The sequence below is a fragment of the Amborella trichopoda genome, chromosome 8 (genome assembly GCF_054954075.1).
Source record: "Amborella trichopoda isolate Santa Cruz 75 chromosome 8, AtrichopodaSantaCruz75HAP2 v2.0, whole genome shotgun sequence".
Taxonomy (NCBI): domain Eukaryota; kingdom Viridiplantae; phylum Streptophyta; class Magnoliopsida; order Amborellales; family Amborellaceae; genus Amborella; species Amborella trichopoda.
The window spans coordinates 11,215,064-11,236,821 of NC_142343.1; the positions used below are offsets into that span (position 1 = coordinate 11,215,064).

The window sequence follows — 21,758 nt, forward strand, 5'->3', positions numbered from 1 at the left end:
TGAGGATTCCAGAGTTTTTTTTTTTTATATTTTTTCTTTGCTATCCATTGGTTACTATTCATTGGCATTGTTTAGGGCAGTGTTCAAAAAACCGTCAGTTCGATCTGGATTGGATTTCTGTTGGGCCATTCTGGATCCAACCAAAAAACGGGATCCGGCCGTGTCTGCATAGTAAATTAGTAGCATCACATCAAAACTCATCGAGTCTGTTGATTATGATGTCATCAAACCGAGTATTGACTTCATTACACTTTTTTTTAAAGTCGGGAGGGTGTTTCTGTAAATTTCATTAAAAATGGGGGCAATTACAAGGCCACGTGTGCCTCTGTCAACCATGACCCCCTAGCACCACGTGCCTCTTTCAACCATAGGCACGATCCATTAAAGCGCCACGTGCCCCATGCTCCATCATGCTTTTCAAGCACCCCTAGCACCACGTGCCCATGCTCCATCATGCTTTTCAAGCACACATTTGAGGATGGTACTGAGGAGGCTTTTATTCACGTCAAATTTATTCTATTTTTTGGATGTGGGACATTTCATCCAATTCACTGGTCTAATTATATTTTTTACCTAGGAATTGGACATTTCATCCCATTCAATGGTCTAATTAAGATGGAGCATGGATACGTCATTGGATCGTAGGACATTTCATCCCATTCAATAGTCTATTTTTTAGATGTGGGACATTTCATCCAATTCTATTTTTTACCTAGGAATAAATGATCTAATTATATTTTTTATTTTTATAACATGGTGGTCTATAACATAAATTTAGGAATATTAATTTAAAGATAGGGTTCATACAATGAGGCCATTTGAAAACTCTCTCTCTCTCTACTATCAATCTCTTCCGCTAAATTTATTCTAGAAACCTAAACAATTAGATTTTTGAAAAATTAAAGTGTTATTTCAAAAATTGGTATGCTTTCTAATAAGTTTTACATTGATAACCAAATCTTGTATTTTATTTATTAATTTAGTTGCATTATAAATTATGTAATCCACTATTTTTTCTTACAGGTGTCAATAATATATTTTAAATTATATGATATTATAAGATATTTCATCCATGATAATTCTATGATTCTTCTTTTGTGTGATGTAAATTTAATGGTTAACATAAGTTCATACAGGGAAAGAACATCTCAATATTCGCATATTGATGAAAAAAATGAAAGTTAATAACGTAGTACCCTCATTTTTTATTGAATTCTTAAAAACAACATTTATAATGATTTGTAATATTTTTTTTAGATGTTTTTATTGCCGAATTCGACTGATCCAGTCGATTGCCGATCCGAGCCACCGATTCATCGATCCGGATGGGTTATTGGGGTGCTCGATCTGGGGCACCTATCCATTTTTTAAACCACTGGTTTAGGGGAATTGTTCACATTACTGTTCACAGGTAATGTTCATGCATTACTGTTGACAAGGGTATTTCTGAAATTTTAGTATTGTTTAGTGTATTTTAGAGGCTTAAATGTTATTTGGATCTCAAGTTAATTTTAGTGTTTCATGTGCTTATAAAAGCTTAGATGTCAAATTTTGGGATGCTTATGCTGATTGGATGAATTTTATTTTATTAAGGAAGAAAATTCGTCATTTTTTGGCTTGATTTATAGCCTTGCCTTTTCCCTATAATTTTTGGTTTTTACTTGTTCGAGGTTAAGGAAAAGGTGGAAATAATTTTCTACCTTTCCTTCCTACATCAAATGGTATTAGAGCTCGGGTATTCTTCAAAGCCACGAAACTACAGGCAAGCCTAGGGTTTACTTTTTTGGTCCATGTTTTGCCAAATCAGCTTGGATCTTGCTGTTTTCAGCGAAGTTTTTATTACTTATCTTTCTCGGGTCTGTGATTTCCACTAACCCATTGCTGAGAGAAAGGACCGTGGAAGTAGGGTTTTCGCAGATCCACTTCGTGATCCCAAAGATGAAAAAATTGAGGAACTTAAAAAGCAAGTTCAGCAGTTGGCACAACAGTTTACGAGCATCATTCATGGGCAAGGTGGTAATCATTCTGCGCAAGAAGATATCGAGTACCACCCTTTTCATCACCATGCTCCGTGAAGAATCGAGTGAAGAGGAAAGTGACAAATGACCTAGACATGGGGAGTATCACTTTAGAGCTTTCAATTTGAAGGACATTCTTGAATTTGACGCAATTTATATCGAAAATGAGCAGGTTGTAGATTGGGACGTGCCACGACTCATCGATACATACATATATGAAGAACAAGATCTTGTAGCAGATCCAATCTTCGATGATATCAAGATTTTGTGGTTAAATCGATCTTTGACGAAGAAAAAGATGGACATTTCAAGGATATCAAAGAGGTGGAGCATTCAAGAGATTTAGAGCATTGGAATCATAATAGCACAATAGAGGTATAGTCAGCTCATAAACAACAAATCGTGGCCCTAGTTTCAGAGTGTAATGAGATAGATGTTGGAAAGCCTCTAAAGGCCAAAAAATTGAGTTTGAAGTTTCTTGCACAATTTTCAATGTGAGTTCAAGGATAACCAAATTTGATAAGTTTCGATCAATTCCTTATTATAGATTCCAGTATCCATTTCTTGGGGATTTCTTTTTACCACGACTAATATTTGAGCCAACATAAAGAAAATTGAAGAAGTTTATCTTAGCACACTTCAAAACTTGAGGACGAGTTTTCTCCAACCAGGGGAGAATGATGTAAGACAAAATTATTGTTATTGCTAATTTTTATTCAATTTAAAGTATATATGTTCTAATTTTAGTTTTACGATTTATTTTTAGGGTATTTAAGTTTTTTAAGGAATTATAGGGTTCTTTTATATTTTTGTTTACTATTCACTTGTTACTATTCATCGGTGCTGTTCATAAGTTATTATTCTTAGGGGTAAAATTGCCATTACTAATTTTGTGTTTAAGTAAGGATTTTGTGAGTCATTCTAATTATTGTATGGAAATTTAATATCTTTGAATATTAAATTATAATATATAAGAGGTGGTAGGGCTTTGCGAGGGCCATTCCACATGATTTTTAGAAATTGAAAGAAAAAGAAAAGCTTAGGCTTTTGGAACCCTAGCCTAGATTATAGAGAAGAAACCTATGGTTTCTTGGTTTCTTCTACTTGGGCTTGTGTTTCGTTAGTTCCTTGCTGATTTTACTGTTTCTTCAGATTTCCCTACATCAAAGTGGTATCAGAGTATGGTTCAATGGTGGATAAAGATTGCGATGGCTGGTCGCAGAGGTCTTACCTGTAGGGATGCTGATTTGATCTGATTACACAAAGAAATCAACAACTTGACGGAGGGTTACACAACTGTTGTGCATGCAAGGCCAACAACGGTGTACCTTAAATGAAGAGGAATCTGCGGGGTTAGATCCAAATCGTGAGGGTTTTTTTGGAGAATGACGCGTATCAGAGTCCGACTCTGGGTGGGACAAATTGATGACATGTCAAATTGCATAGATGGGTTCAATATTTGATGGCATCGATGGGAGCATAATTTTGAAGAAGAACAAAAAGGATCCTGTCTTTAATTGGATTTAACATTCTTTGAATTAGTGAAAGGTCCTATTTTTAATAGTGCTCCTATCTTTGATAGAGATCCTTTTTTTGATGAACAACCAGGTGATCTCTTTGATGGTGATCCTATTCTTGATGAGCAATTGGACGAAGTTGAAGAATTTAGAGAGCCTATCTATGATAAGGATCAAAATGAAGATGTTTCAAAAGATGATCTTTGCTCGAGAAGAATATGGAGAGAAGGCAGCAGGGGGACTAATTAAAACCATGACCGTTGAAGATCTCAAGGATATCAAAGAGGTGGAGCATTCAAGAGATTTAGGGCATTGGAATCAAAGTAGTGCAGTCGAAGTTATTTGAGTCATATACTGCAAATTGTGGCCCTAGTTTCAAAGAGTAATGAAATGAATGTCGAGAAAGCATTTAAAGGACATAGAATTGGGTTTGAATAATGTTTAAAAAAGTGCAGGCGGGTGGCTAGGCATCTTGGGGGCCTAGCTGCCTAGCAAGGACAGGTAGGGACTATTGCCCCTCGTCTCCTCTAAATCTGCTTCTTCCTCATACTTCTCTCTCGATCTCATCACCCTCTTCTCTTCTTTACCCTTGCTGGGCCTTCTCTTTTTCCTTCCTTTGCCTTTGAGATTGGTTACTATTCATAGGTATTGTTCATGGGTACCGTTTATGTTCCGTTCATGTGTTACTGGTTACAGGGGTATTTTTGGAATTTCGGTATTCTTTAGGGGTATTTTAGAATCTTAAATATTTAATTAGGTCTCAAGTTAATTTTAGGGTTTCATAGGCCTATAAAAGTTTGAATGTCAAATTTTGGGATTCTTATGTTAATTGGAATGAACTTTATAGAGAAAGTTCTTTTTTTGGCTTGATTTACAACCATGCATTTCTCTATAATTGCTGATTTTTACTTGTTTGAGATTCAAGAAAAAGGTGGATTTAATTTCTGACCTTTCTTTCTTGCATCAATAAATAAGCAAAAATTTTGTATAAGGTGTTAACCTCATACTCTTGAAGTAAGGTGCACCTCAAAAATCTTGAGGAAGAGAATATTCTGATGTTGGTAAACCCTCCAATTGATTATCTCAACCTTGAGATTATGGATATGAAAAAAAAAAAGAATTTCAAGTCCTTGAAAGAGTGCGTTTTGTAACAGTTATCTGAACGACCTATTTTCAAGATTTTTGAGGATTTATAGATGTGCTCATATTTTACTATTTTTGGAGTCTTCAATTTGATAACTAGAGATGAAAATTTTATTTTCGAGCCGGCATAAGCTTCTCCAATTTCTCAACTACTTCTCTAGACAAAATTTAGAAGTGCACCTTACTTCTACAATATAAGAAGGGCTCCTTATATAAACCTAATGCTATATATATATAGTTGCATAAGTGTCTCTGTATATGTTTTTATGTCCATAAGTGTGTTAGTTTGTTCTGATATAAAAGCAGCAAATAAAAGATCAAAGCATATATGTGCCCTACCTGGCTGATTGTGTCAGGTAATTTATTGAATAATTCAAATTTAAAAGTAATTCATTGAATAATTTTTCGCAAGTTGTGGCATAAACATATCTAGATCTGAATTACATAAATGTGTGACAAAATCAATTTGAGCTTTTCAAATCTCAAATAGAACAACCATGGATGCTCTGAATTATATAAATGTGTAACCAAATTATTTGAGCTTTCTTAAATGTCAAGTAAAACAGATTTTTCTTCTTGCAATATTTTTTCCGAGAAACAAGGGCCCTAGAGATATTGATGCGTGTTCTTGGCAAATTGAAAACAGTTTATGCACCTGTAGCAGACTGCATCTATTAATTTCTTCAAGCAGGTGGTACCGTTAATTGCTCTAGACAAATCCAGCGTACTTTACAGTAGTATTCCTTGTTATCCAGGAAAAGAACTAGCGGAGAACTTATAAAACCCTTGTTAGATAAAAGGGCTCCAGGATATGTTACTGAAGGAAGTACATATGTACTCTTGGTCTTACCATTTTGTTCTTGTTTGTTTTCAAAGTCTGTATTCATTCTTGTTTGCCACATCATTTCATTTTTTTGGTTTGGAGTTCTTTCCTGAACTGGAAATATTAAGCATCCAAAAGATGGACAACAGCAAGTACCATAATACCATGGGATTTGGACTTTTTCATGTCACCTAGACAAGGTCTTTTTGTAATATCTTGCTTCTCTAAATTATTCGATTGGATCCCTTGTCAATAATAGAATGGAGTTCAAATTTGTCTCCCTCATCAATTGTTAATAAACAAGAGGTGAATGGATCTGTGTATCCCATTCTACTCAAATACCTTTTCTACTTGCTCATATGCAAACTTTGTATTTGTCCTTGTCTGCCATGTAATTTTCAATATCTTGGTTTATTTATTTATATAGTATTAATTTTATTTACATGTTAACAGTTATAACAGTTAACAGTTATACTATTGGTACTTTCATTAAAAAAAAACAGTTATACTATTGATATGAATTGAACCCAGGACGTCATGTTGCGGGTGCGCCACCCTGAGCACCCCGTCATCAGGCCTATTCCTAGGTTTATGGTTCTTTTATAACCTGAAATTATTAACCAGCCACAAGAGGGACAGCAGCAAGTATCATAGTACATTTTTTTTTTTTTATAATGTTAACCTTTAATTAATAAAAGTGAGTACAAAACCTTGGCTAACCACAAAGAAGGTGCTCAAGGAAAGGAGAAAAAAAGAAAGAAGGAATTGAAAGCCTCTTTTGAAAAGTTACTGTTAAGGGGCAGCAACCTAAGAAAAGAGGTCGATCCTCCATACAAAAAGAGTAGAAAAAGAAAAAGCCAAAAAAGAGGAAAAGCTCCTAGTGTGTCCATCCATCTCCGCTATTGCTTTTGATAGGGAATCAGCTTCGTGGTTTCCTTCCCTCCATGTATGCATCCACACGACGAACATATTACTGCAGAGGTAATGAATCTGATCATCAGATCGAGCCAAAAACCAGGGGGGGGAGAGGCAGGATTTTGTGCCCAGGTTATGGTGTTCCTGGAGTCACCCTCTACAATGAGAGCGGGCAAGTTGAGTTGTTGGATGAGTAGTAAGCCTTCTAGGAGAGCTTCCACTTCAGCCTCCATCGAGTCTTTATGCCTGATGTATTTGGAAACTGAAGCCATAATAGAGCGAGGTGGTCTCCAAGGATGGCTCCAATTCCTGACGGGCCAGGGTTACCGAGGGAGCATCCGTCGAAATTGAGCTTTAGCATCCCCTATGGCAGTGGTTTCTAGTGAGAAGACCTAGAGGGGTGAGAGCAATGATGTCTAAGGACATTGCTCCAATCTTTGTGAAAGGCCGATGTCGGGATTCCTTTGAATCGAGGGTGATTTGTGGCCCAGAAGATGATGGCAGATTTGAGCTTGTTGAAATTTTGGACCAAGGGGAGTACTCCCCCCTGAAAATCCAGTGGTTACGCACCATCCATAAGGACCACAAGGCTGCGGCCACCACTGATTTCTAGAGCATAATCCCTGTTTTGGGCCAAGGAAAAGGCTTGATTGAGGAGTGAATGGAAGTCACGTCAGCAGGTAGTACCCATTCCACTTTGAACAACTTGAGCATTGCACCCCAAAGGTTGTATGCGTAGGGACAATGCAGGAAGAGGTGGTTATTAGTTTCCTCTTCCTCTAAGCATAAGATGCAGTGATTGGGAATCTGAATACCACGTCGTTGCAACTGATCGACAGTCAGTAATCTCTTAGAAAGGGCCAACCACGTAAACACCTTGGCTTTTGGGGGAGCTAAAGAATCCCAGGCCTGGGCCACCATAGAAGTTGGTGCTAGGGGGAGAGTGGGAGGTAGCGATAGAGTGTGGTAAAAAGATGACACCGAGAAAGAGTCTCCCGGGGCAGGGCTCCAAATGATGCGATCTATACCCGTAGGGACTAGGAAACATGCTTGTAAATCTGCCAATAGAGAGGCAAAGCTCGAGAGTTCTTGGGCATTTAAAGTTCTCCTGAAAACTGGGTTCCAAGAGCGAGAGGTCCTAGTTAGTAGTATTTCTTGGGCTACTGTTGTCCCCTGATATCTAGCAAGACGATAGAGATCAAGGTGTTTATCCTTAAGAGGCGTGTGGCCCATCCAAAGATCACGCCAAAGGAGGATTCGATACCTTGATCTGGGATGAAACCTGATTCGGGGTTTAAATAATTGAAAAGTAAAGCAAATAGGCCTCCAAATGACTGAAGACCTGTTATTAGCTCTAAATTCAGGGAGCCAAGGAGAATCATGTAGACGATACTTTGTTTTGAGGATGTCGATCCAAAGTTGGTTCTTGAGAGTAAGCAGGCGCCAACACCATTTGCCAAGTAGGGCTAAATTCTTAATATCAAATTGTTTAATACCCAAGCCCCGCCATTTCTTTGGTTGGCAAAGTTTATCCCAAGCAATCAAGTGGAATTTGAGGTTAGAGTCAGCTCCTGACCAAAAGAACCTCCTCATAACTTGCTTGATCCTCTTGCTAATGGCAGCTGGCATATGGAAAATGGACATCTGGTATACTGGAATGTTGGCTAAAGTTGCTTTGATAAGTGTTAGCCTGCCACTTGGGGATAAAAACCTTCCTTTCCATCCAGCTAATTTGCGGTCTACTTATCAACAATGTGGGACCACAAGCTTTTGTTAGGTTTTCCAATGCAGAGAGGAAGACTTAAATACTTAGATGGTAATGTTTGCTTTCCACAACCCCAAATATCAGCATAGGAACTGAGTGTGGTAGGGTCGACATTGATCCCCATCATAGTGGTTTTGTCATAATTTACTTTGAACCCAGTAGCAATTCAAAGCATCTAAGGAATAGGAAGAGATTGTGGATTTTCGTGGGAAAAGCATTACCTAAGACCTGGGTGTCGTCTGCGTATTGGAGGTGAGAAACTTGGGGCCCCAGTCCCACAGAGAAGCCGTGCAACAATTCTGCAGCATACATCTTATCAATTGACCAGCTAAAACCCTCTGCCGAGATGGTGAAGAGGAAGGGAGAAAGGGGGGAGGAAGGGAGAAATGGGGTCTCCTTGTCAAAGTCCTCAGGTAGAAGGGAGCCCTTTGGGGGTGCCATTAATGAGGATTGAAAAGTGAGGGTGACAGTAACAAGCTCTCATCCAATTTCTCCACTTGACATCGAAGCCCATTCTGGTTTGAGTTTTTTTTTAAATTTCCCAATTGACATGATCATATGCTTTTTCCCAATCAAGCTTAGCTATGATACCAGGGTCTTTGTTCAAATGTCTGGAGTGGATGTATTCATGAGCCACAAGGGCTCCGTCCAAAATCTGTTTGTCTTTGATGAAAGCACTTTGATTGGGAGAGATGACTAGGTGTAAGACCTCTTTGAGGCATGAAGCTAGCACCTTCGCAAGGACTTTGTAGGTGGAGTTAACCAAGCTTATAGGTCTGAAATCTTTAAGCTGATTAGTACCTTGGATTTTGGGTACGAGAGCAATGAAGGTTGCATTCATAGCTCGATGAATTATCCCCCTTTCGTGAACTAATTGATTCTGGATCTCTGGTACCAGAAAATTTCCTCGTTTTTGAGGAGGGATTGATATAGTAGCTTAAGGTTGTCCCTTTCATGAAGTTCAAGATCTGAGATAGCCCTGGTTTCTTCCAAATTGTTTACGGCCTGAATGGACGGCAAGATGGAGGTTATTTGGGGTCTGAGTAACCCCAGAAGCTTTCGACTCCAGGATTTTAGGTAACCCTTGAATAACTGCAGTTTGCGTTGCAATTTAAACCCTGCCAACTAACTACTACATTAGAGCGCTCCTGCCACCAAGCCGGTAATAGGTTTGAAAGAGAAGGTTCTTCCAACCATGCTAATTCAAATCTAAAAGGTTTGGGGCCACTATGTGAGGGATTGGTATTAAGGATGATTGGGCAGTGGTCAAAAGTGGGCTTGGGTAAAGCCAAAGAATGAGTTCCAGGAAAAGATGTATCCCATTCAATAGAAGTCAGAAAGTGACCCAATCTCGAAAGAGACGGATTGGATGCATGGTTAGACCAAGTAAAATGAGCACCTCGAGTGGGGGGATCCAGGAGGTTGTTGAATGTTATGAAGTCAGAGAAAGCGGACACGGCCGAGGATATCCTTGTAGAAGAATTCTTTCATGGGACCACCTAGTGACGTTGAAGTCATCCCCTAGGCACCAAACTGGGTGGGGTAGTTGACCAGCCAGATTGAGTTCCTCCTAGAGGAGAGGTCGGAGCGTGTCTTGGTTAGGACCATAGACAACGGTAAATTTCCATTGAAACCCATTTGGAATTCTGGAGAAAAGAATAGTGATCAAGAATCTGGCTAAATGTTGGGAGACCAAGGAGTGGTCATCGGGTCCCAAATAACCCAGATTCCGCTTGAAGCTCATTCGGTTGACACCGCTGCCCATTGGCATGGACAGTGCCCCCAGACCTGCCGAACTTGAAGTAGGGAGAGTGACGGTAACTTGGTCTCAGGCAAGGCCAAAATAGATGGCCGATATTTGAAGCAAAGGTCTTTGACTGCGTTCTTCTTGTGGGGGAGACCTAGACCTCGGATATTCCAGGATAAAATTAGCATTAATGGGTTATGGAGAGGGGGGTGTTCCTGAGGGAACGTCTCACCGGTCATTAGGGGCTGATTGTTGGTGAGAGGGGGAGAAGGAGATGTTGGAAGAGGATGGTCGATCATAATTGATAGTAGAAACCAATTTTGAGATTTCACGAGAGCTTTTTTTGCTTACCCTTACTCTAGGTTGAGCTTTAACTTTGAAGAACTCTGTGAATGGTCCTTCAGGAGGGTTTGGAAAGCCGATGAATCTCAAAATTTCGCGGATTTGCCCTTGGCCAGTGTCAACTCCATTAACATAGTCTGAGTCCACGGATGGGGGCGAGAGTGGGTCTCCCATTGTGTCCACTGAGTAGTATGAACCTGCAGTGCCCATTCCTACAATGACAGCAGAGGAGGGTAAAGCTGGCAGTATCGCGAATGGCAGTCCATCAGCAGAGGTAGGCTTGAAAATGCCTGGCGAGAGGCCGAACGGGTCGTTCACAGAGGAAGGAGTTGCGTAGACAGAAAGAGTTGAGCGGCGAGGGGAGAAGTTACCAAATTAAAGGGTACAAACGAAGATGGGGTTGGGTTTAGGGGGTCAACAACGACACCAAGAGTAGCCGAAACAGGCTCCTTAGGATTGACATCTACTGAGCTGTAGCCTACAAAGGTCGTTGGAACGTGAGAGGTAACGGGGACAGGCAAGGGCAAAGCAAGGTCTAAGACTGTGGGGGTTGGAGTAAAGGGTGAAGGGCAAAAGTTCCTTGAGCTCTCAGTAGGGTCTGAGAAGGGGTTAGTATAGGGTGAGGCAAGTGGTTGAGGTGAAGAGGCGTAGAGAGAAGAGGAGAAGAAGAGAGGTAGCAGGCCTGAGAAGGGTCGACAAAAGGATTTAGAGCTATTAGAGGCTGAGGAACAGGTATTGGAATAGGTGAAGAGGGGATCGAGATGATGATGGGGTCACCACTAGAGGGGTCCGCCGGGAAGCCCACCAAAATGGGGGGAGGAGCAAACAGATGGAAGAAAGGGTCCATGGTGGTTGTTTGGGACGAAGTCTCCATTGTTGCAGAAATCTTGAATGTAGCAGAAGCAACGTCTCTTGTACAAGAAGTGAGGGCAGGAGAGGCCTCAGGCATAGGCATGGGTTCTTCCAAGGAGGTATCAAAGTCGATACGAGGAGGCGGGCATAGAGGTGAGAGACTAGACCTAAGAGGGCTAGATGGAAGAGAGGTGGAAGGGTTTGGAGAAGCAACGAGAATATGGGTCGAAACGGGAGTCAAGGCAGAACGATCAATGGGAGCATGGGAAGGCTGGGGAGCCAATGTGGCGGAGGAGGGGGAGGCAGAGGTGGTGGTGGTGGAGCGAGAGAAGGCGTCTGCCAGGGATAGAAATTTTGACATTGTCTGAAAGGGGGTCGACGGGGTTTGCCACCTTTCTTGTTCCTGGAAACAGTTTTCGAACCCTCATTGTTAGCAAGGGATTGGTCAAGCCCGTTGCCGTTAGCCGGAGAAGCAAAACGATGAGAAGGGGGGGAGGCCATAGACCAAGAGACGAAGACTTCGTCGTTGACCTCAAGCTAGAGAAGGGATGGAATGGATTGAGGGTTCAGGACATCCATAATCAAACGAAGGGAACCTAGAGGAAGGGTTTTCAGGGATTGTCAGTGAACCACCACGAAAGAGCTACATGCGTTTCCAATAGCTTGAAAGGTGTCGAGGCACCATGAATGGAGGGGGATGTTTGAGGCCGTGAGTCAGACCTTTTGCCTCCTGAAAGCTCCTCTGGTTTCCTCCCATTTCATTAGGTGAAGGGTCACGCCTTTAAAGAAGACTTTAGAGAAGCTGCTGGGAGCAGAGATCGCTCCTACGGCTGAGGGGAAGGAGAAAATAAAGTCACCGTCAAACAACTGCCTGCATTTCAAGCCTGGTTCTCTCCAAACTTCCTTAGCCTAACGTTCAATACCTTTGGAGTTGTTTCTCTGGGGCTGGAAGGACCAGTGACGACCGGAAGAGCTTGGCAAGGTTGGCGGAAGTGTTGGAGGGGATGGGGATGGACAGAAGAGAGTGAGACGGTAAGGGGCTAGGGATGCCGGAGATCACAGAGGATTCCGGGGAGTGGGCGGAGGGCTTGGTGTTCTGTCTCATGTTCATGGCCATTATGTCAGAGAAGTTTTCCAAGTATCATAATACATTGTGATTGGAAAATATCTCATGTCCTCTAGGCAATATTTTTATGTGATATCATTGGTTCTTAAATTCTTCGATTGGACACCATTTCAATAAATATTGTCGAGTGCAAAATTGTCTCTCTTATTAATTTGTATATAGTGAGAATGAAGATGTTTCATTGTTGTAGTTGTTACTTGTTATTATGCTACTATATTTCTTTCTCTTACATGTTCATGAAGTTATTTTTTTCATTTTGCAGGCTAAAGGCAGCCGGAATCCATTGTCCAACACCATACCTCTTGAGGCTTCATGTTTTAGTGATGGAATTCATAGGTTCTGAATGTCTCCTGAGTTTCTTAGTTCCTTTCACTCCAAGAAAAATCTTCTAGCTGTTTTTAACACATTCTTCCTTTTGGTGGGAAACCATCGTGATAGGAATGATTTCAATTAAAAAAGAATAACTGGTGGAACTTTGCAACTTGCTAATGGCTTATGCATTTGTGTATATGTATAGTACTCTACAGTTATTTTATTATTTTAAAAATTAGACTTGAGCATAAATCTTGTGAAATGATTTCTATTAACGTCTGTTTAAAATAGGAAAGGAAGGCTGGGCTGCCCCTCGCCTTAAAGATGCTGCTTTATCTGATGATAAATTACGAGAATGTTATTTGGAGGTTTGTGACAAATATTTCTCTCATGACGAAGAAAATGCTGTGGTTTCTTCATAGATATTTCGTTTTTGTCAGCTGTCATTGTACTCATCATTACTACATTCCTGACATTATAATCTTAGTATTTTATTACTAACGGCATAGCGAATAGGCTGCTATACTTGAAAAGCTAAGTTGGATCTTGTTTTATGCCTTATTGATGGTCTATACATGTTTCAAAACAAGAATGATTTTTTGCGGAATCTTCCTTGGTACATGTTTTAGGTGCAAAGCATGATTTCATGTTCCATTCTTGTTACATTTCATCAGTTGTAGAGGATTCTAGGGAACAGATATGAAGTATTTAGCGATTGTGATACCTTATTCCTCTTCATTGAGTATGCAACTTGCATACTAATTTGCATGGATTCTTCACCCTAGGCCCTACACTGATGTTATACATGGCGAGGTTATGGGCATGGGCATGACATGGACAAGACTGGATTAGGATTCTTAAGACATGGGAACTCTTCAAATCCGGCATGTACAGATTCTTCTAGAGACATGTCAAATCTTAATCCCAAATAATTCTGTAATATAATATTGTTACATTTAGCTCGCTGATAAAGAAAAATCTAAATTTAACTTTCATTTATTTTATAATCTCTTGAGAAGTGTACTTTAGTTCAAGGGTGCATCGATAATGCAGTGCCTTATGGTAGGTAACTTTATTAAATGAGTTCACATGTTTCCTTTATGCTCCTAGGGAAAGGAAAAAGCACCTATAGATTTATACTTAGCCAGCATCATTCATAAGCTCTAGTTGTCGATGTGGTGCATGGCATTGCTAGCACGGGATTCCTTGGCTGAAGATTACTATGAACCTTATTAGTTGTGAAAGATAAAGCATTGATAGGGAAAAATAGATGCAAACAATTTACTTTTCGAAAAGACCCAATATATGTACTGTAATAACCAATAGTTGCTGATCCTTGATTTGGTAGCTAATGAGTTATTATCTGTTGGAATTTACTCCAACAATTCCGAATTTGATGCAAGGATTACTTTTAAACTTTTAGAAGCTCAGGATTTCAAGTTGCACTCTCATCCCTAGTACACGGACTTTTTAAACTCTCAAGACAACTTGGGACGTGACCTCGTCACCATTGCGATTGACTTGGCAAGAATCGGATGGACTCAGCTGAGTTATTTAAAAAGAAATGAACGTCGAAAATAGAAAGTCCCTTAGACATGATTGTCTTAAGGATTTAGTGGTTTAAATGGATATTGTGAACATGCTAACCACCATCTCCTTCATGTTGTTGATGGCTCTGGTATATTCTATACTCGTCTTACTCATGCCTATCATTCTTATATTCTTTGCATAAACCTGAGGTTTTTCTTGTGACAGATTATTATGATAATGAGGTCGTTGTACCAAAAATGCAAACTGGTGCATGGTGACTTAAGTGAATACAACATACTTTATCACGAAGTGAGTCATTTTTACTTCTTTTATCAAGACATGAACTCCATTGGAAATTTGTAAATATTGGAGCATTTGTACTGGAAAATTTTCTGTTGCCAAATCTTGCTCCTTGATAGATTGGCAATTTGCAGGGTCATTTATATATTATTGATGTTTCTCAATCAGTGGACCTAGATCATCCTCGTGCATTGGATTTCTTACGTGAGGATTGCCTTCATGTATCAGTGAGTTCATCAACCAAAACATGTGCTTTACCAGTTTAGCATCTGTTTGTTCTAACAGAAATACGCATAATATTAATTGTGCTGAATGCAGGATTTCTTCAAGAAGCATGGTGTTGCAACTATGACAGTGAGAGAACTTTTTGATTTCATTGTTGATTTGTCGATTGCAGATGAAAATGTGGACTCTTACCTAGACAGGGTAGGCTTTACTGTGTAACTAAATTTAGAAAAATTCATATTTTTCACAAATGTCATATTGATTTATAAATGTTTGTAACCTTCTAGGTTCAAGAAAAAATTTTAGCGAGGGATATGGTTCCATCTGTAGAGGATGAGATTGCGGAAACTGTTTTTGCACAGGTAATTTGCCTTGAAATAAAGCTGTTTTCCTTACAGAGTTCTGAACTAAATGGATGAAATATGAATAATTTGGACTCATCTTTTTGTTATCTATCTCTTTTGAAACAAAGTTAATGATAATTGCAGTCAGTTACTACTTGAGCAATTTCCTGAAGTAATGTTTTTTTTTTTTTGTGATGTATTTCCTGAAATAAGCTTGACAAGTTTATCTATTTTAGCGTTTGAGACTGTTTTGTTCTGTTTAAAATTGATAAGTTGTTTGATAGAACAAATGTGTTTGATTGTTTGATGGAATGACTATGTTTGATTAAAGTAAATCAATCTATAATCTTTGCCCGTGAATAATGAAGTTGCATTGGTATATATAAAGCCTTTTAACTGTGAAAGAAAAAGATATCTAAAGTCCTTAACTAGCACGATATACCAGTTCTACAACTGCACAAAGGGTGCATGTTTTAGGGTGTTCATTTTGAAGGTTTAGCATTGGATTCTTGGAACCAATTTCTATATCCATTGTGGCTTCGGCTAATAATGTGGAAGCAAGTATAACCAATCTTTAATTGCTGGTTAGTGCTTAGGAAAGGAGCATTGTTTAATGCTGAAAATGAAGTTGGCCAGCAATTGGGAACTTTTTTGTATAGCTATTGGAATTGTCCATCTCGGTAGTGATTGCAATTATGAATCATGATTCCGCATTTCTTGAAAAGATTGTTGCGGATCTCGACTCCTGCAAGTTAGGAATCGTGATTCTACATTTTCTAGATCCCGTTCCAGTATCTTTGGAATCTTGATTCCACTCTACTAATTTTTTGCGATTCGCAGGTGCACAAGACAATGATTCAACCAATATGAGAACTCACTTCTAGCTTTTAGGAATACTGATTAGAGATATTTGGAATCTAGATCGACAACATCAAAATGATCACCAAAAATCTGATGGAATGCTTGGAATTTTTTAAACATTATTTCAAGATTTTTGTTATTTAAAATGTATTAATAATTAATAAATGATGGTATCTAAAAACTCTATGGCTGTCGACAAATTCTAGTTTACATCATTCCTAAATTTCAAGAATTTGTAATAGATGTCTTAGTTCTTTAAATTTCTTAAAAATACATTATTAATAAGCAAAGTAATCTTATTTTTCATTCGCTTTCATCTTACATCTTCTCTCACCTTGTTCAAAAAATTCATCTGCTTTCATCCTAGGGAAGGTACTAGAGTCGGATTCTGGTTAGATCTTTGGCTAGGTCACACTCCACTAAGGGACCTCTTCCCCTCCCTTTACTCTCTTGCCTCCAATAAAGCTTCCACCATGGCAGATGAAATGCCTCTTTCAGGGGATCGAAGAGTCTGGAACCCCTCCTTCAGAAGAAATCTCACAGTGGAGGAAACTGTCCATTTCCTTTCTCTCTCGGCAGCTCTGCATTCCAACTTCATTGCCCTTTCTGGGAGGGACTCTCTTGTTTGGACTCTCTCTCCTTCTGGCACCTTTTCGGTGGCCTCGTTTTACAAAAAACGTATTCGACTCCTACCTTGCCACTCATCCCCATCTTAGTCCTCTCCAAGGTCTGGTCCACTATCGCCCCTATTAAAGTGCAGACCTTCAACTGGATAGCCTGCTCCCAAAGGGCTCTCACAGTTGACCAGCTTCAAAAGCAAGGGATCCCAGTCCCTAACAGGTGCGTGCTGTGTCAAAGCGAGGAGGAATTGAACCCGCACCTTTTCATCCACTGTAGCAAAGAACATGACCTGTGGAGCCTCTTAATCCAGCTGTTCGGATTCCAATGGGTCACCCCACCTTCGGTCATGGTTCTAATCTCCTTGTATCTTGCCTCTCATTGGCCGAAGGCTGGAAGAACCTTATGGAAAGCCGCTATTGCAGCAACTAACTGGGTCATTTGGTTAGAAAGGAACGTCATGATCTTTCAAGGCTGCAAAAATGAAGTTCCAGTACTAGTCCACAAGATTACTTCATTAGTAATCTTTTGGGCCTCCAACTATAGGGCCTTCTCTTGGATACTAGCAAACACCTTTTTCAGCCAATGGGAAAACGTCCTCAATCTCCAACCACATAAGATTCAAAGACCCAACAACTGGTTGGCCGGTCTAGAAGGCACCATCAAACTTAACTTCGATGGATGCTCTCTGGGGAACCCTGGCTCAGCTAGAGGTGGAGTCTTCTGCGACCACCAACGCAACATTCTGCTCACCTACTCCGAGCACCAAGGCCATGAAGACTCTCAGTTCGCTGGAGCCATGGCTCTGCTCTTGGGTATTAAAAGCTTCAATCGAGCTTGGGGATCACACCTTTGTGTGGAAGGAGACGCTCAAAATATCATTTCCAGGGCAGCCGGGATATCACCACCTTTGTGCTACCTATCTTCGATTTTTGATGAGATTGCCTACACTTGCAAGGATATGGTCGTCTCATGGAAGCATAACTTGAGGATGTCCAATAAGTTTGCCGACCTTTTGGGGAAAGACGGATCTAGGGCTCTAGCAGAAGATCTCGCCTAGACGAGAATTTTTTGGGTTGCAGTCGTTCAATAGCGGTCACCAGTCCATATCCTTTTGGCTCTGGACCACAGTGGGTGCACCCTTGTTTACTTACTCTTGCTGTTGTTCTATAGTAGCCGCTGGTCCATCTCCTTTTTTGCTCCGGACCACTATGGGTGAACTCTTGTTTACTCACGCTCCAGTACATTTCTTGTAATTGGGCAAGTCTATAAGCCCCAATATTTTGTTAAGGGTCTTTTGACCTATTTTTGATCAAGAAAGCCGACTTGTGGGTACTCTCGAATCCCCATTCTGTTTCATGTTACTCTCACAGCAATACAAAAGTTAACTTTACTCAAAAAAAAAAAAGCAATCTTATTTTTCATTATTCAGTCTGAAAACACTGGGGAAAGTATTTAGTGAAGGGTTCTTGGCCTTGTTTCAAGTACTTGTCGAAGACTGTGATAAAAGGCACTCAATGCATTGACTCCAAAGTTAGGGAAGGGTTATCAAAGACAACGATTCCAATAATAGAAGAGCCCTAAGTAAACATCCTCAATAAATGGAGTCCAATACTAAGAATTCTTGCTTATAGATAATCTAAAACCTTAAATGTTTTGCCCTTTGGAACTCGTTTTTTGATAAATTTTGTCCTTTTTCCAATGTCTTATTTCATAAAAATACATTATTAATAAACAAAGTAATTTTATTTTCATTATTCAATCTGAAGACTCTGGATAAAGTATTAAGTGAAGGGTTCTGGACCTTGTTTTTTTTTTTTTGTGAAATTGAAGGGTTCTGGACCGTGTTTCAAATACTTGTCAAAAACTGTGATAAAAGGCACTCAATACATTGACTTCAATGCTAGGGGACGGCTATCAAAGACATCAATTCCAATAATAGAAGAACCCTGGGTTCTGCTTGCTGAGGACGGAGCAGCAGCCCATGATGCAGTCTAGGGCCGTTTTTGCCTTGGACTTGTTTTTCTCTTTCCTTCTCATTTACTTTTTGTACATGTGCTGAATACTTGTAAGGGGACTCTTTATAACCCCATTTTGGATACGGTCTTTTGACCCATTCTTTTTTACCAGGTGCCTCGGCCCTGGGGCTACCATGGACTAACCTTGTATCTCTCTTTCTCTTTATCAATACAAATGTTCACAGTTATTAAAAAAATAATAGAAGAGCCCTGGGTAAGCGTCCTGAATATATGGAATCCAATACTAAGGAATTCTTGCTTATAGATAATCTAAAACCTTGAATCTTTTGCCTTTTGGAACTCGTTTCTTGATAAATTTTGTCCTTGTTCCAACTGGTTTGGTGTGTGATTCCCGTAAGTTAGGAATCTCGATTCCCAAGTTGATGGGACCATAATTCCAACAAGGTAAGAACCTTGATTCCTATTGGATATGAGTGATTCCCAAATGGGGGGAATTCTGCTTCATGTGATAAGCTTAGTACGAACGGCAATTCTGATTATGGAAATCATTTGGCCACCCACAATTGTGTGATTCCGATTCCTGAAACGATTCGGAATCACTAGTGTTTCCAGCAACTATACTTTGTTGTATCAGATTATAGCAAAATTGGTTGCCACGCTTAACTATTCAGTTTAAATGGACTATTGATGTTCTATAATTTTCAATTGGAGCAAGAATTTAATGCACGGCTCGGTTTCAGGAAATTGACATTATTTACTAATACCAGCAAGCTTAAATAACACCTTCCAATTGAACTAGAACCTGGCTTTCATGATGAATTGCTGTTACTGTAACAGTTGCTCCATAAATACCTGATGACTACAGATCCCTTTCGTGTCTGCTTTAGTGCTTGCTGTGAAAACATTGGGAAATTATTCCACATCACAATGCAGGATCATGTGAGTCCTACTCTTCAGAAAACTTGCTTCCTATTTTTATCAATAAAGGAAAAGGAAATATATTACTTACAAATAATTTGCAAATGAGACCTTTCTTGCTGGAGAGTCTGAGGATGTTGCTGCCCAAACCTTGCGGGGATACATGCCGGCACAAAGGCATTGAGACTTGTACTTTCAACGACACTATATCTTAATTTTCACATAACTCTTCCCTCAACACCAGCTTATCCTCCCTTTAAAATTTAAATATGAGTTGTTATGGATGGCTGGAGTTTTCTCCCCATTTCCTTTTCATCGCATCCCTTTGCATGTTGCTCCATGAGAAGAGGTGTTGTTAGAGCTTGGATTTGAAGTTCTCCTGAGCAACACCATCATATGCTGTTCTATGAAGCTGCAACTGCAACTATCACTGACAAACACGGCATGTCTAGCTGGTGGCCAAAGGCTTTTAGAAGGCCTGGTCACCATTTGATAGAAAAAGGGTGCTTAGTGAACACGAATGATATTCTGGTCCCCTGAACTGCAAACTCCTTTTCCAAGAAGATGGAGATGTCAAGCTTCACATTGGTTCTTGGGAGAGGGCCTTATAGTTGTTACCTTTATTTTGCCCCAAAAAATGACTGATGCTTCTAGGTGGACCTCATTTGATGCCCCAACTCAAGGCCTTTTATGGGAAATCTGCTTTCTCCATGTTCTTCCCCCTTTGATAATTATTCCTTCTTTTTTTCCCATCTTCTGAGCTTCCTCTCTTTTGTGACCCAACACCATGATCACCTCTCCTCAAATTTCTCCTGGTTTATGAAGTCCTTGACACATGCACCCGTCATATTCTCCCGTCTACACCCCATGAGTCTGCACTTACCTCAAACATGCTAAGTTTATTATTGTGCACCGGATGTTGATAAAATGCTATGGAACTGTTACCTGACCTCATCAAGCTCCGTTAACTCTTGAAACTGTGTGGTAGTTGTCCTTGAAGGGGACATGTAGTTCTTTCGGCTATCCTAAGAGCTATCTGATCCTTTCTTACTGTTTGGATGCTTGTATACTGCATAGGCTAAAGAGTTGTCCATTGGTTCTTATAGGACTTCAACATGTTATATTGGGCCATGACGTGTAAGAAATACAATTATTTGAACTGAGTTCATTGAAGAATGCCTGCAGATATTTACTTTGCACTTATAAGAAATAAAAGAAATATGGATTTGTCTATATATCAAACATGATGGTGTGGTTGTTGACTTATATAATCAAATTTCAGCTTATGCATGTAATGTATCGATAGTTTGTATCATTGCTTTGTTATGATCTATGTATTGTTTGAAATGTCGCATAGTAGTGGCAGACTCATCTGGGGTTGCTTCATTTGTTAGTCATATGTGAGAACCATGGTATATCACAGTTTGTCTGGTTGCAAGAGATCCTACCCTTCTTAGCTTCACCATATTAAAACTCAAGGTGCCCTCTTGCTTGCTTTCATGGGGCCTAGTACTTGTTCCATATGTACTCGTTGCTAACCATGTTCTTTTAATTAAACGTTCACTAGTTCTTAGATTCTGACATTTCATCTCTGTTCCCAACTTTAACAGTCTTTCATCCCAAGGACGTTAGACCAAGTAAAGGATTTTGAGAAGGACATAATGATGATCACAAGTGGCAAAGACACAGAAGGTATATACTATCAAACAATAACTGGTCTTAAACAGGACCTTTCTGGCGTTCTTCTTGTACCTGCTATTCTAGATGAGTACCCTGCACCCTTTGAGAAGCAGCAGCAACAGGAGGTTTCAGCCCCAGAAGAAGCAGTGGAGATTGCAGATTGTAAGGGTAACAATGAATCATTATCTGATGAGGATAGCTCCTCTGATGAATCCACTGGAATCGAATCAGAAAATGAGACTGAGAGAAAAACCACTCAAGAGGAAAAGAGAGCTGCACGCAAGGAGAACAAGAAAAAAGTGAAAGAAGAGAAAAGAGAAGCTCGAAAGACAAAGGTCCCAAAGGCCATCAAGAAATGGAAGAAGAAGCTCTCTAAAGACAAGGGCCGGCATTAAGACATTCAATTTATTAGTTTGATTTAGCATGCCCACTCTTTTGATCCATAGAGTTAATGTCTTAGTTCGTTTACTTTTTTAGATGAGCTGTCTGAACCTAGAGCACTTTTTGTGAGCTTAGTAAGATGCCGATAATCGGTTCGCAAGGCTGTAATCTGTAAATAGTGAGCAAATGTAGTCACATATGCGCATTAGATTCATTCCCTTTGTGAAAGGATAATTTGATCTATTGTCACGATGAATTTTTAACTTATATACAATCAAGATAGCCTGGATTGTAAACATTTCATGTAGTGGTTTTGTTTGTTTTTACAATCATAGCTGGAATCACTGCCTTTTGACATCCAA

General features: G+C 39.7%; 1 protein-coding gene across 5 annotated transcripts in view; it reads left to right on the plus strand.

The window, feature by feature from the left end:
* LOC18436015 (uncharacterized) overlaps positions 1–21,694 on the plus strand; it is a 40,224-nt gene extending 18,530 nt beyond the window's left edge. For 4 of the 5 annotated variants that reach the window (XM_020668389.2, XM_006846043.4, XM_020668388.2 and 1 more), the window contains exons 7-13: positions 12,511–12,584; positions 12,852–12,928; positions 14,316–14,399; positions 14,525–14,617; positions 14,709–14,816; positions 14,903–14,977; positions 20,946–21,694. In XM_020668389.2, the coding sequence (XP_020524048.1) occupies positions 12,511–12,584; positions 12,852–12,928; positions 14,316–14,399; positions 14,525–14,617; positions 14,709–14,816; positions 14,903–14,977; positions 20,946–21,410 (976 nt within the window). In that variant the 3' untranslated portion in view covers positions 21,411–21,694. The remainder of the gene's footprint in view (positions 1–12,510; positions 12,585–12,851; positions 12,929–14,315; positions 14,400–14,524; positions 14,618–14,708; positions 14,817–14,902; positions 14,978–20,945) is intronic. The other variant, XR_016060537.1, reaches the window with a different exon arrangement.
* The last annotated feature ends 64 nt before the right edge of the window (positions 21,695–21,758 follow it).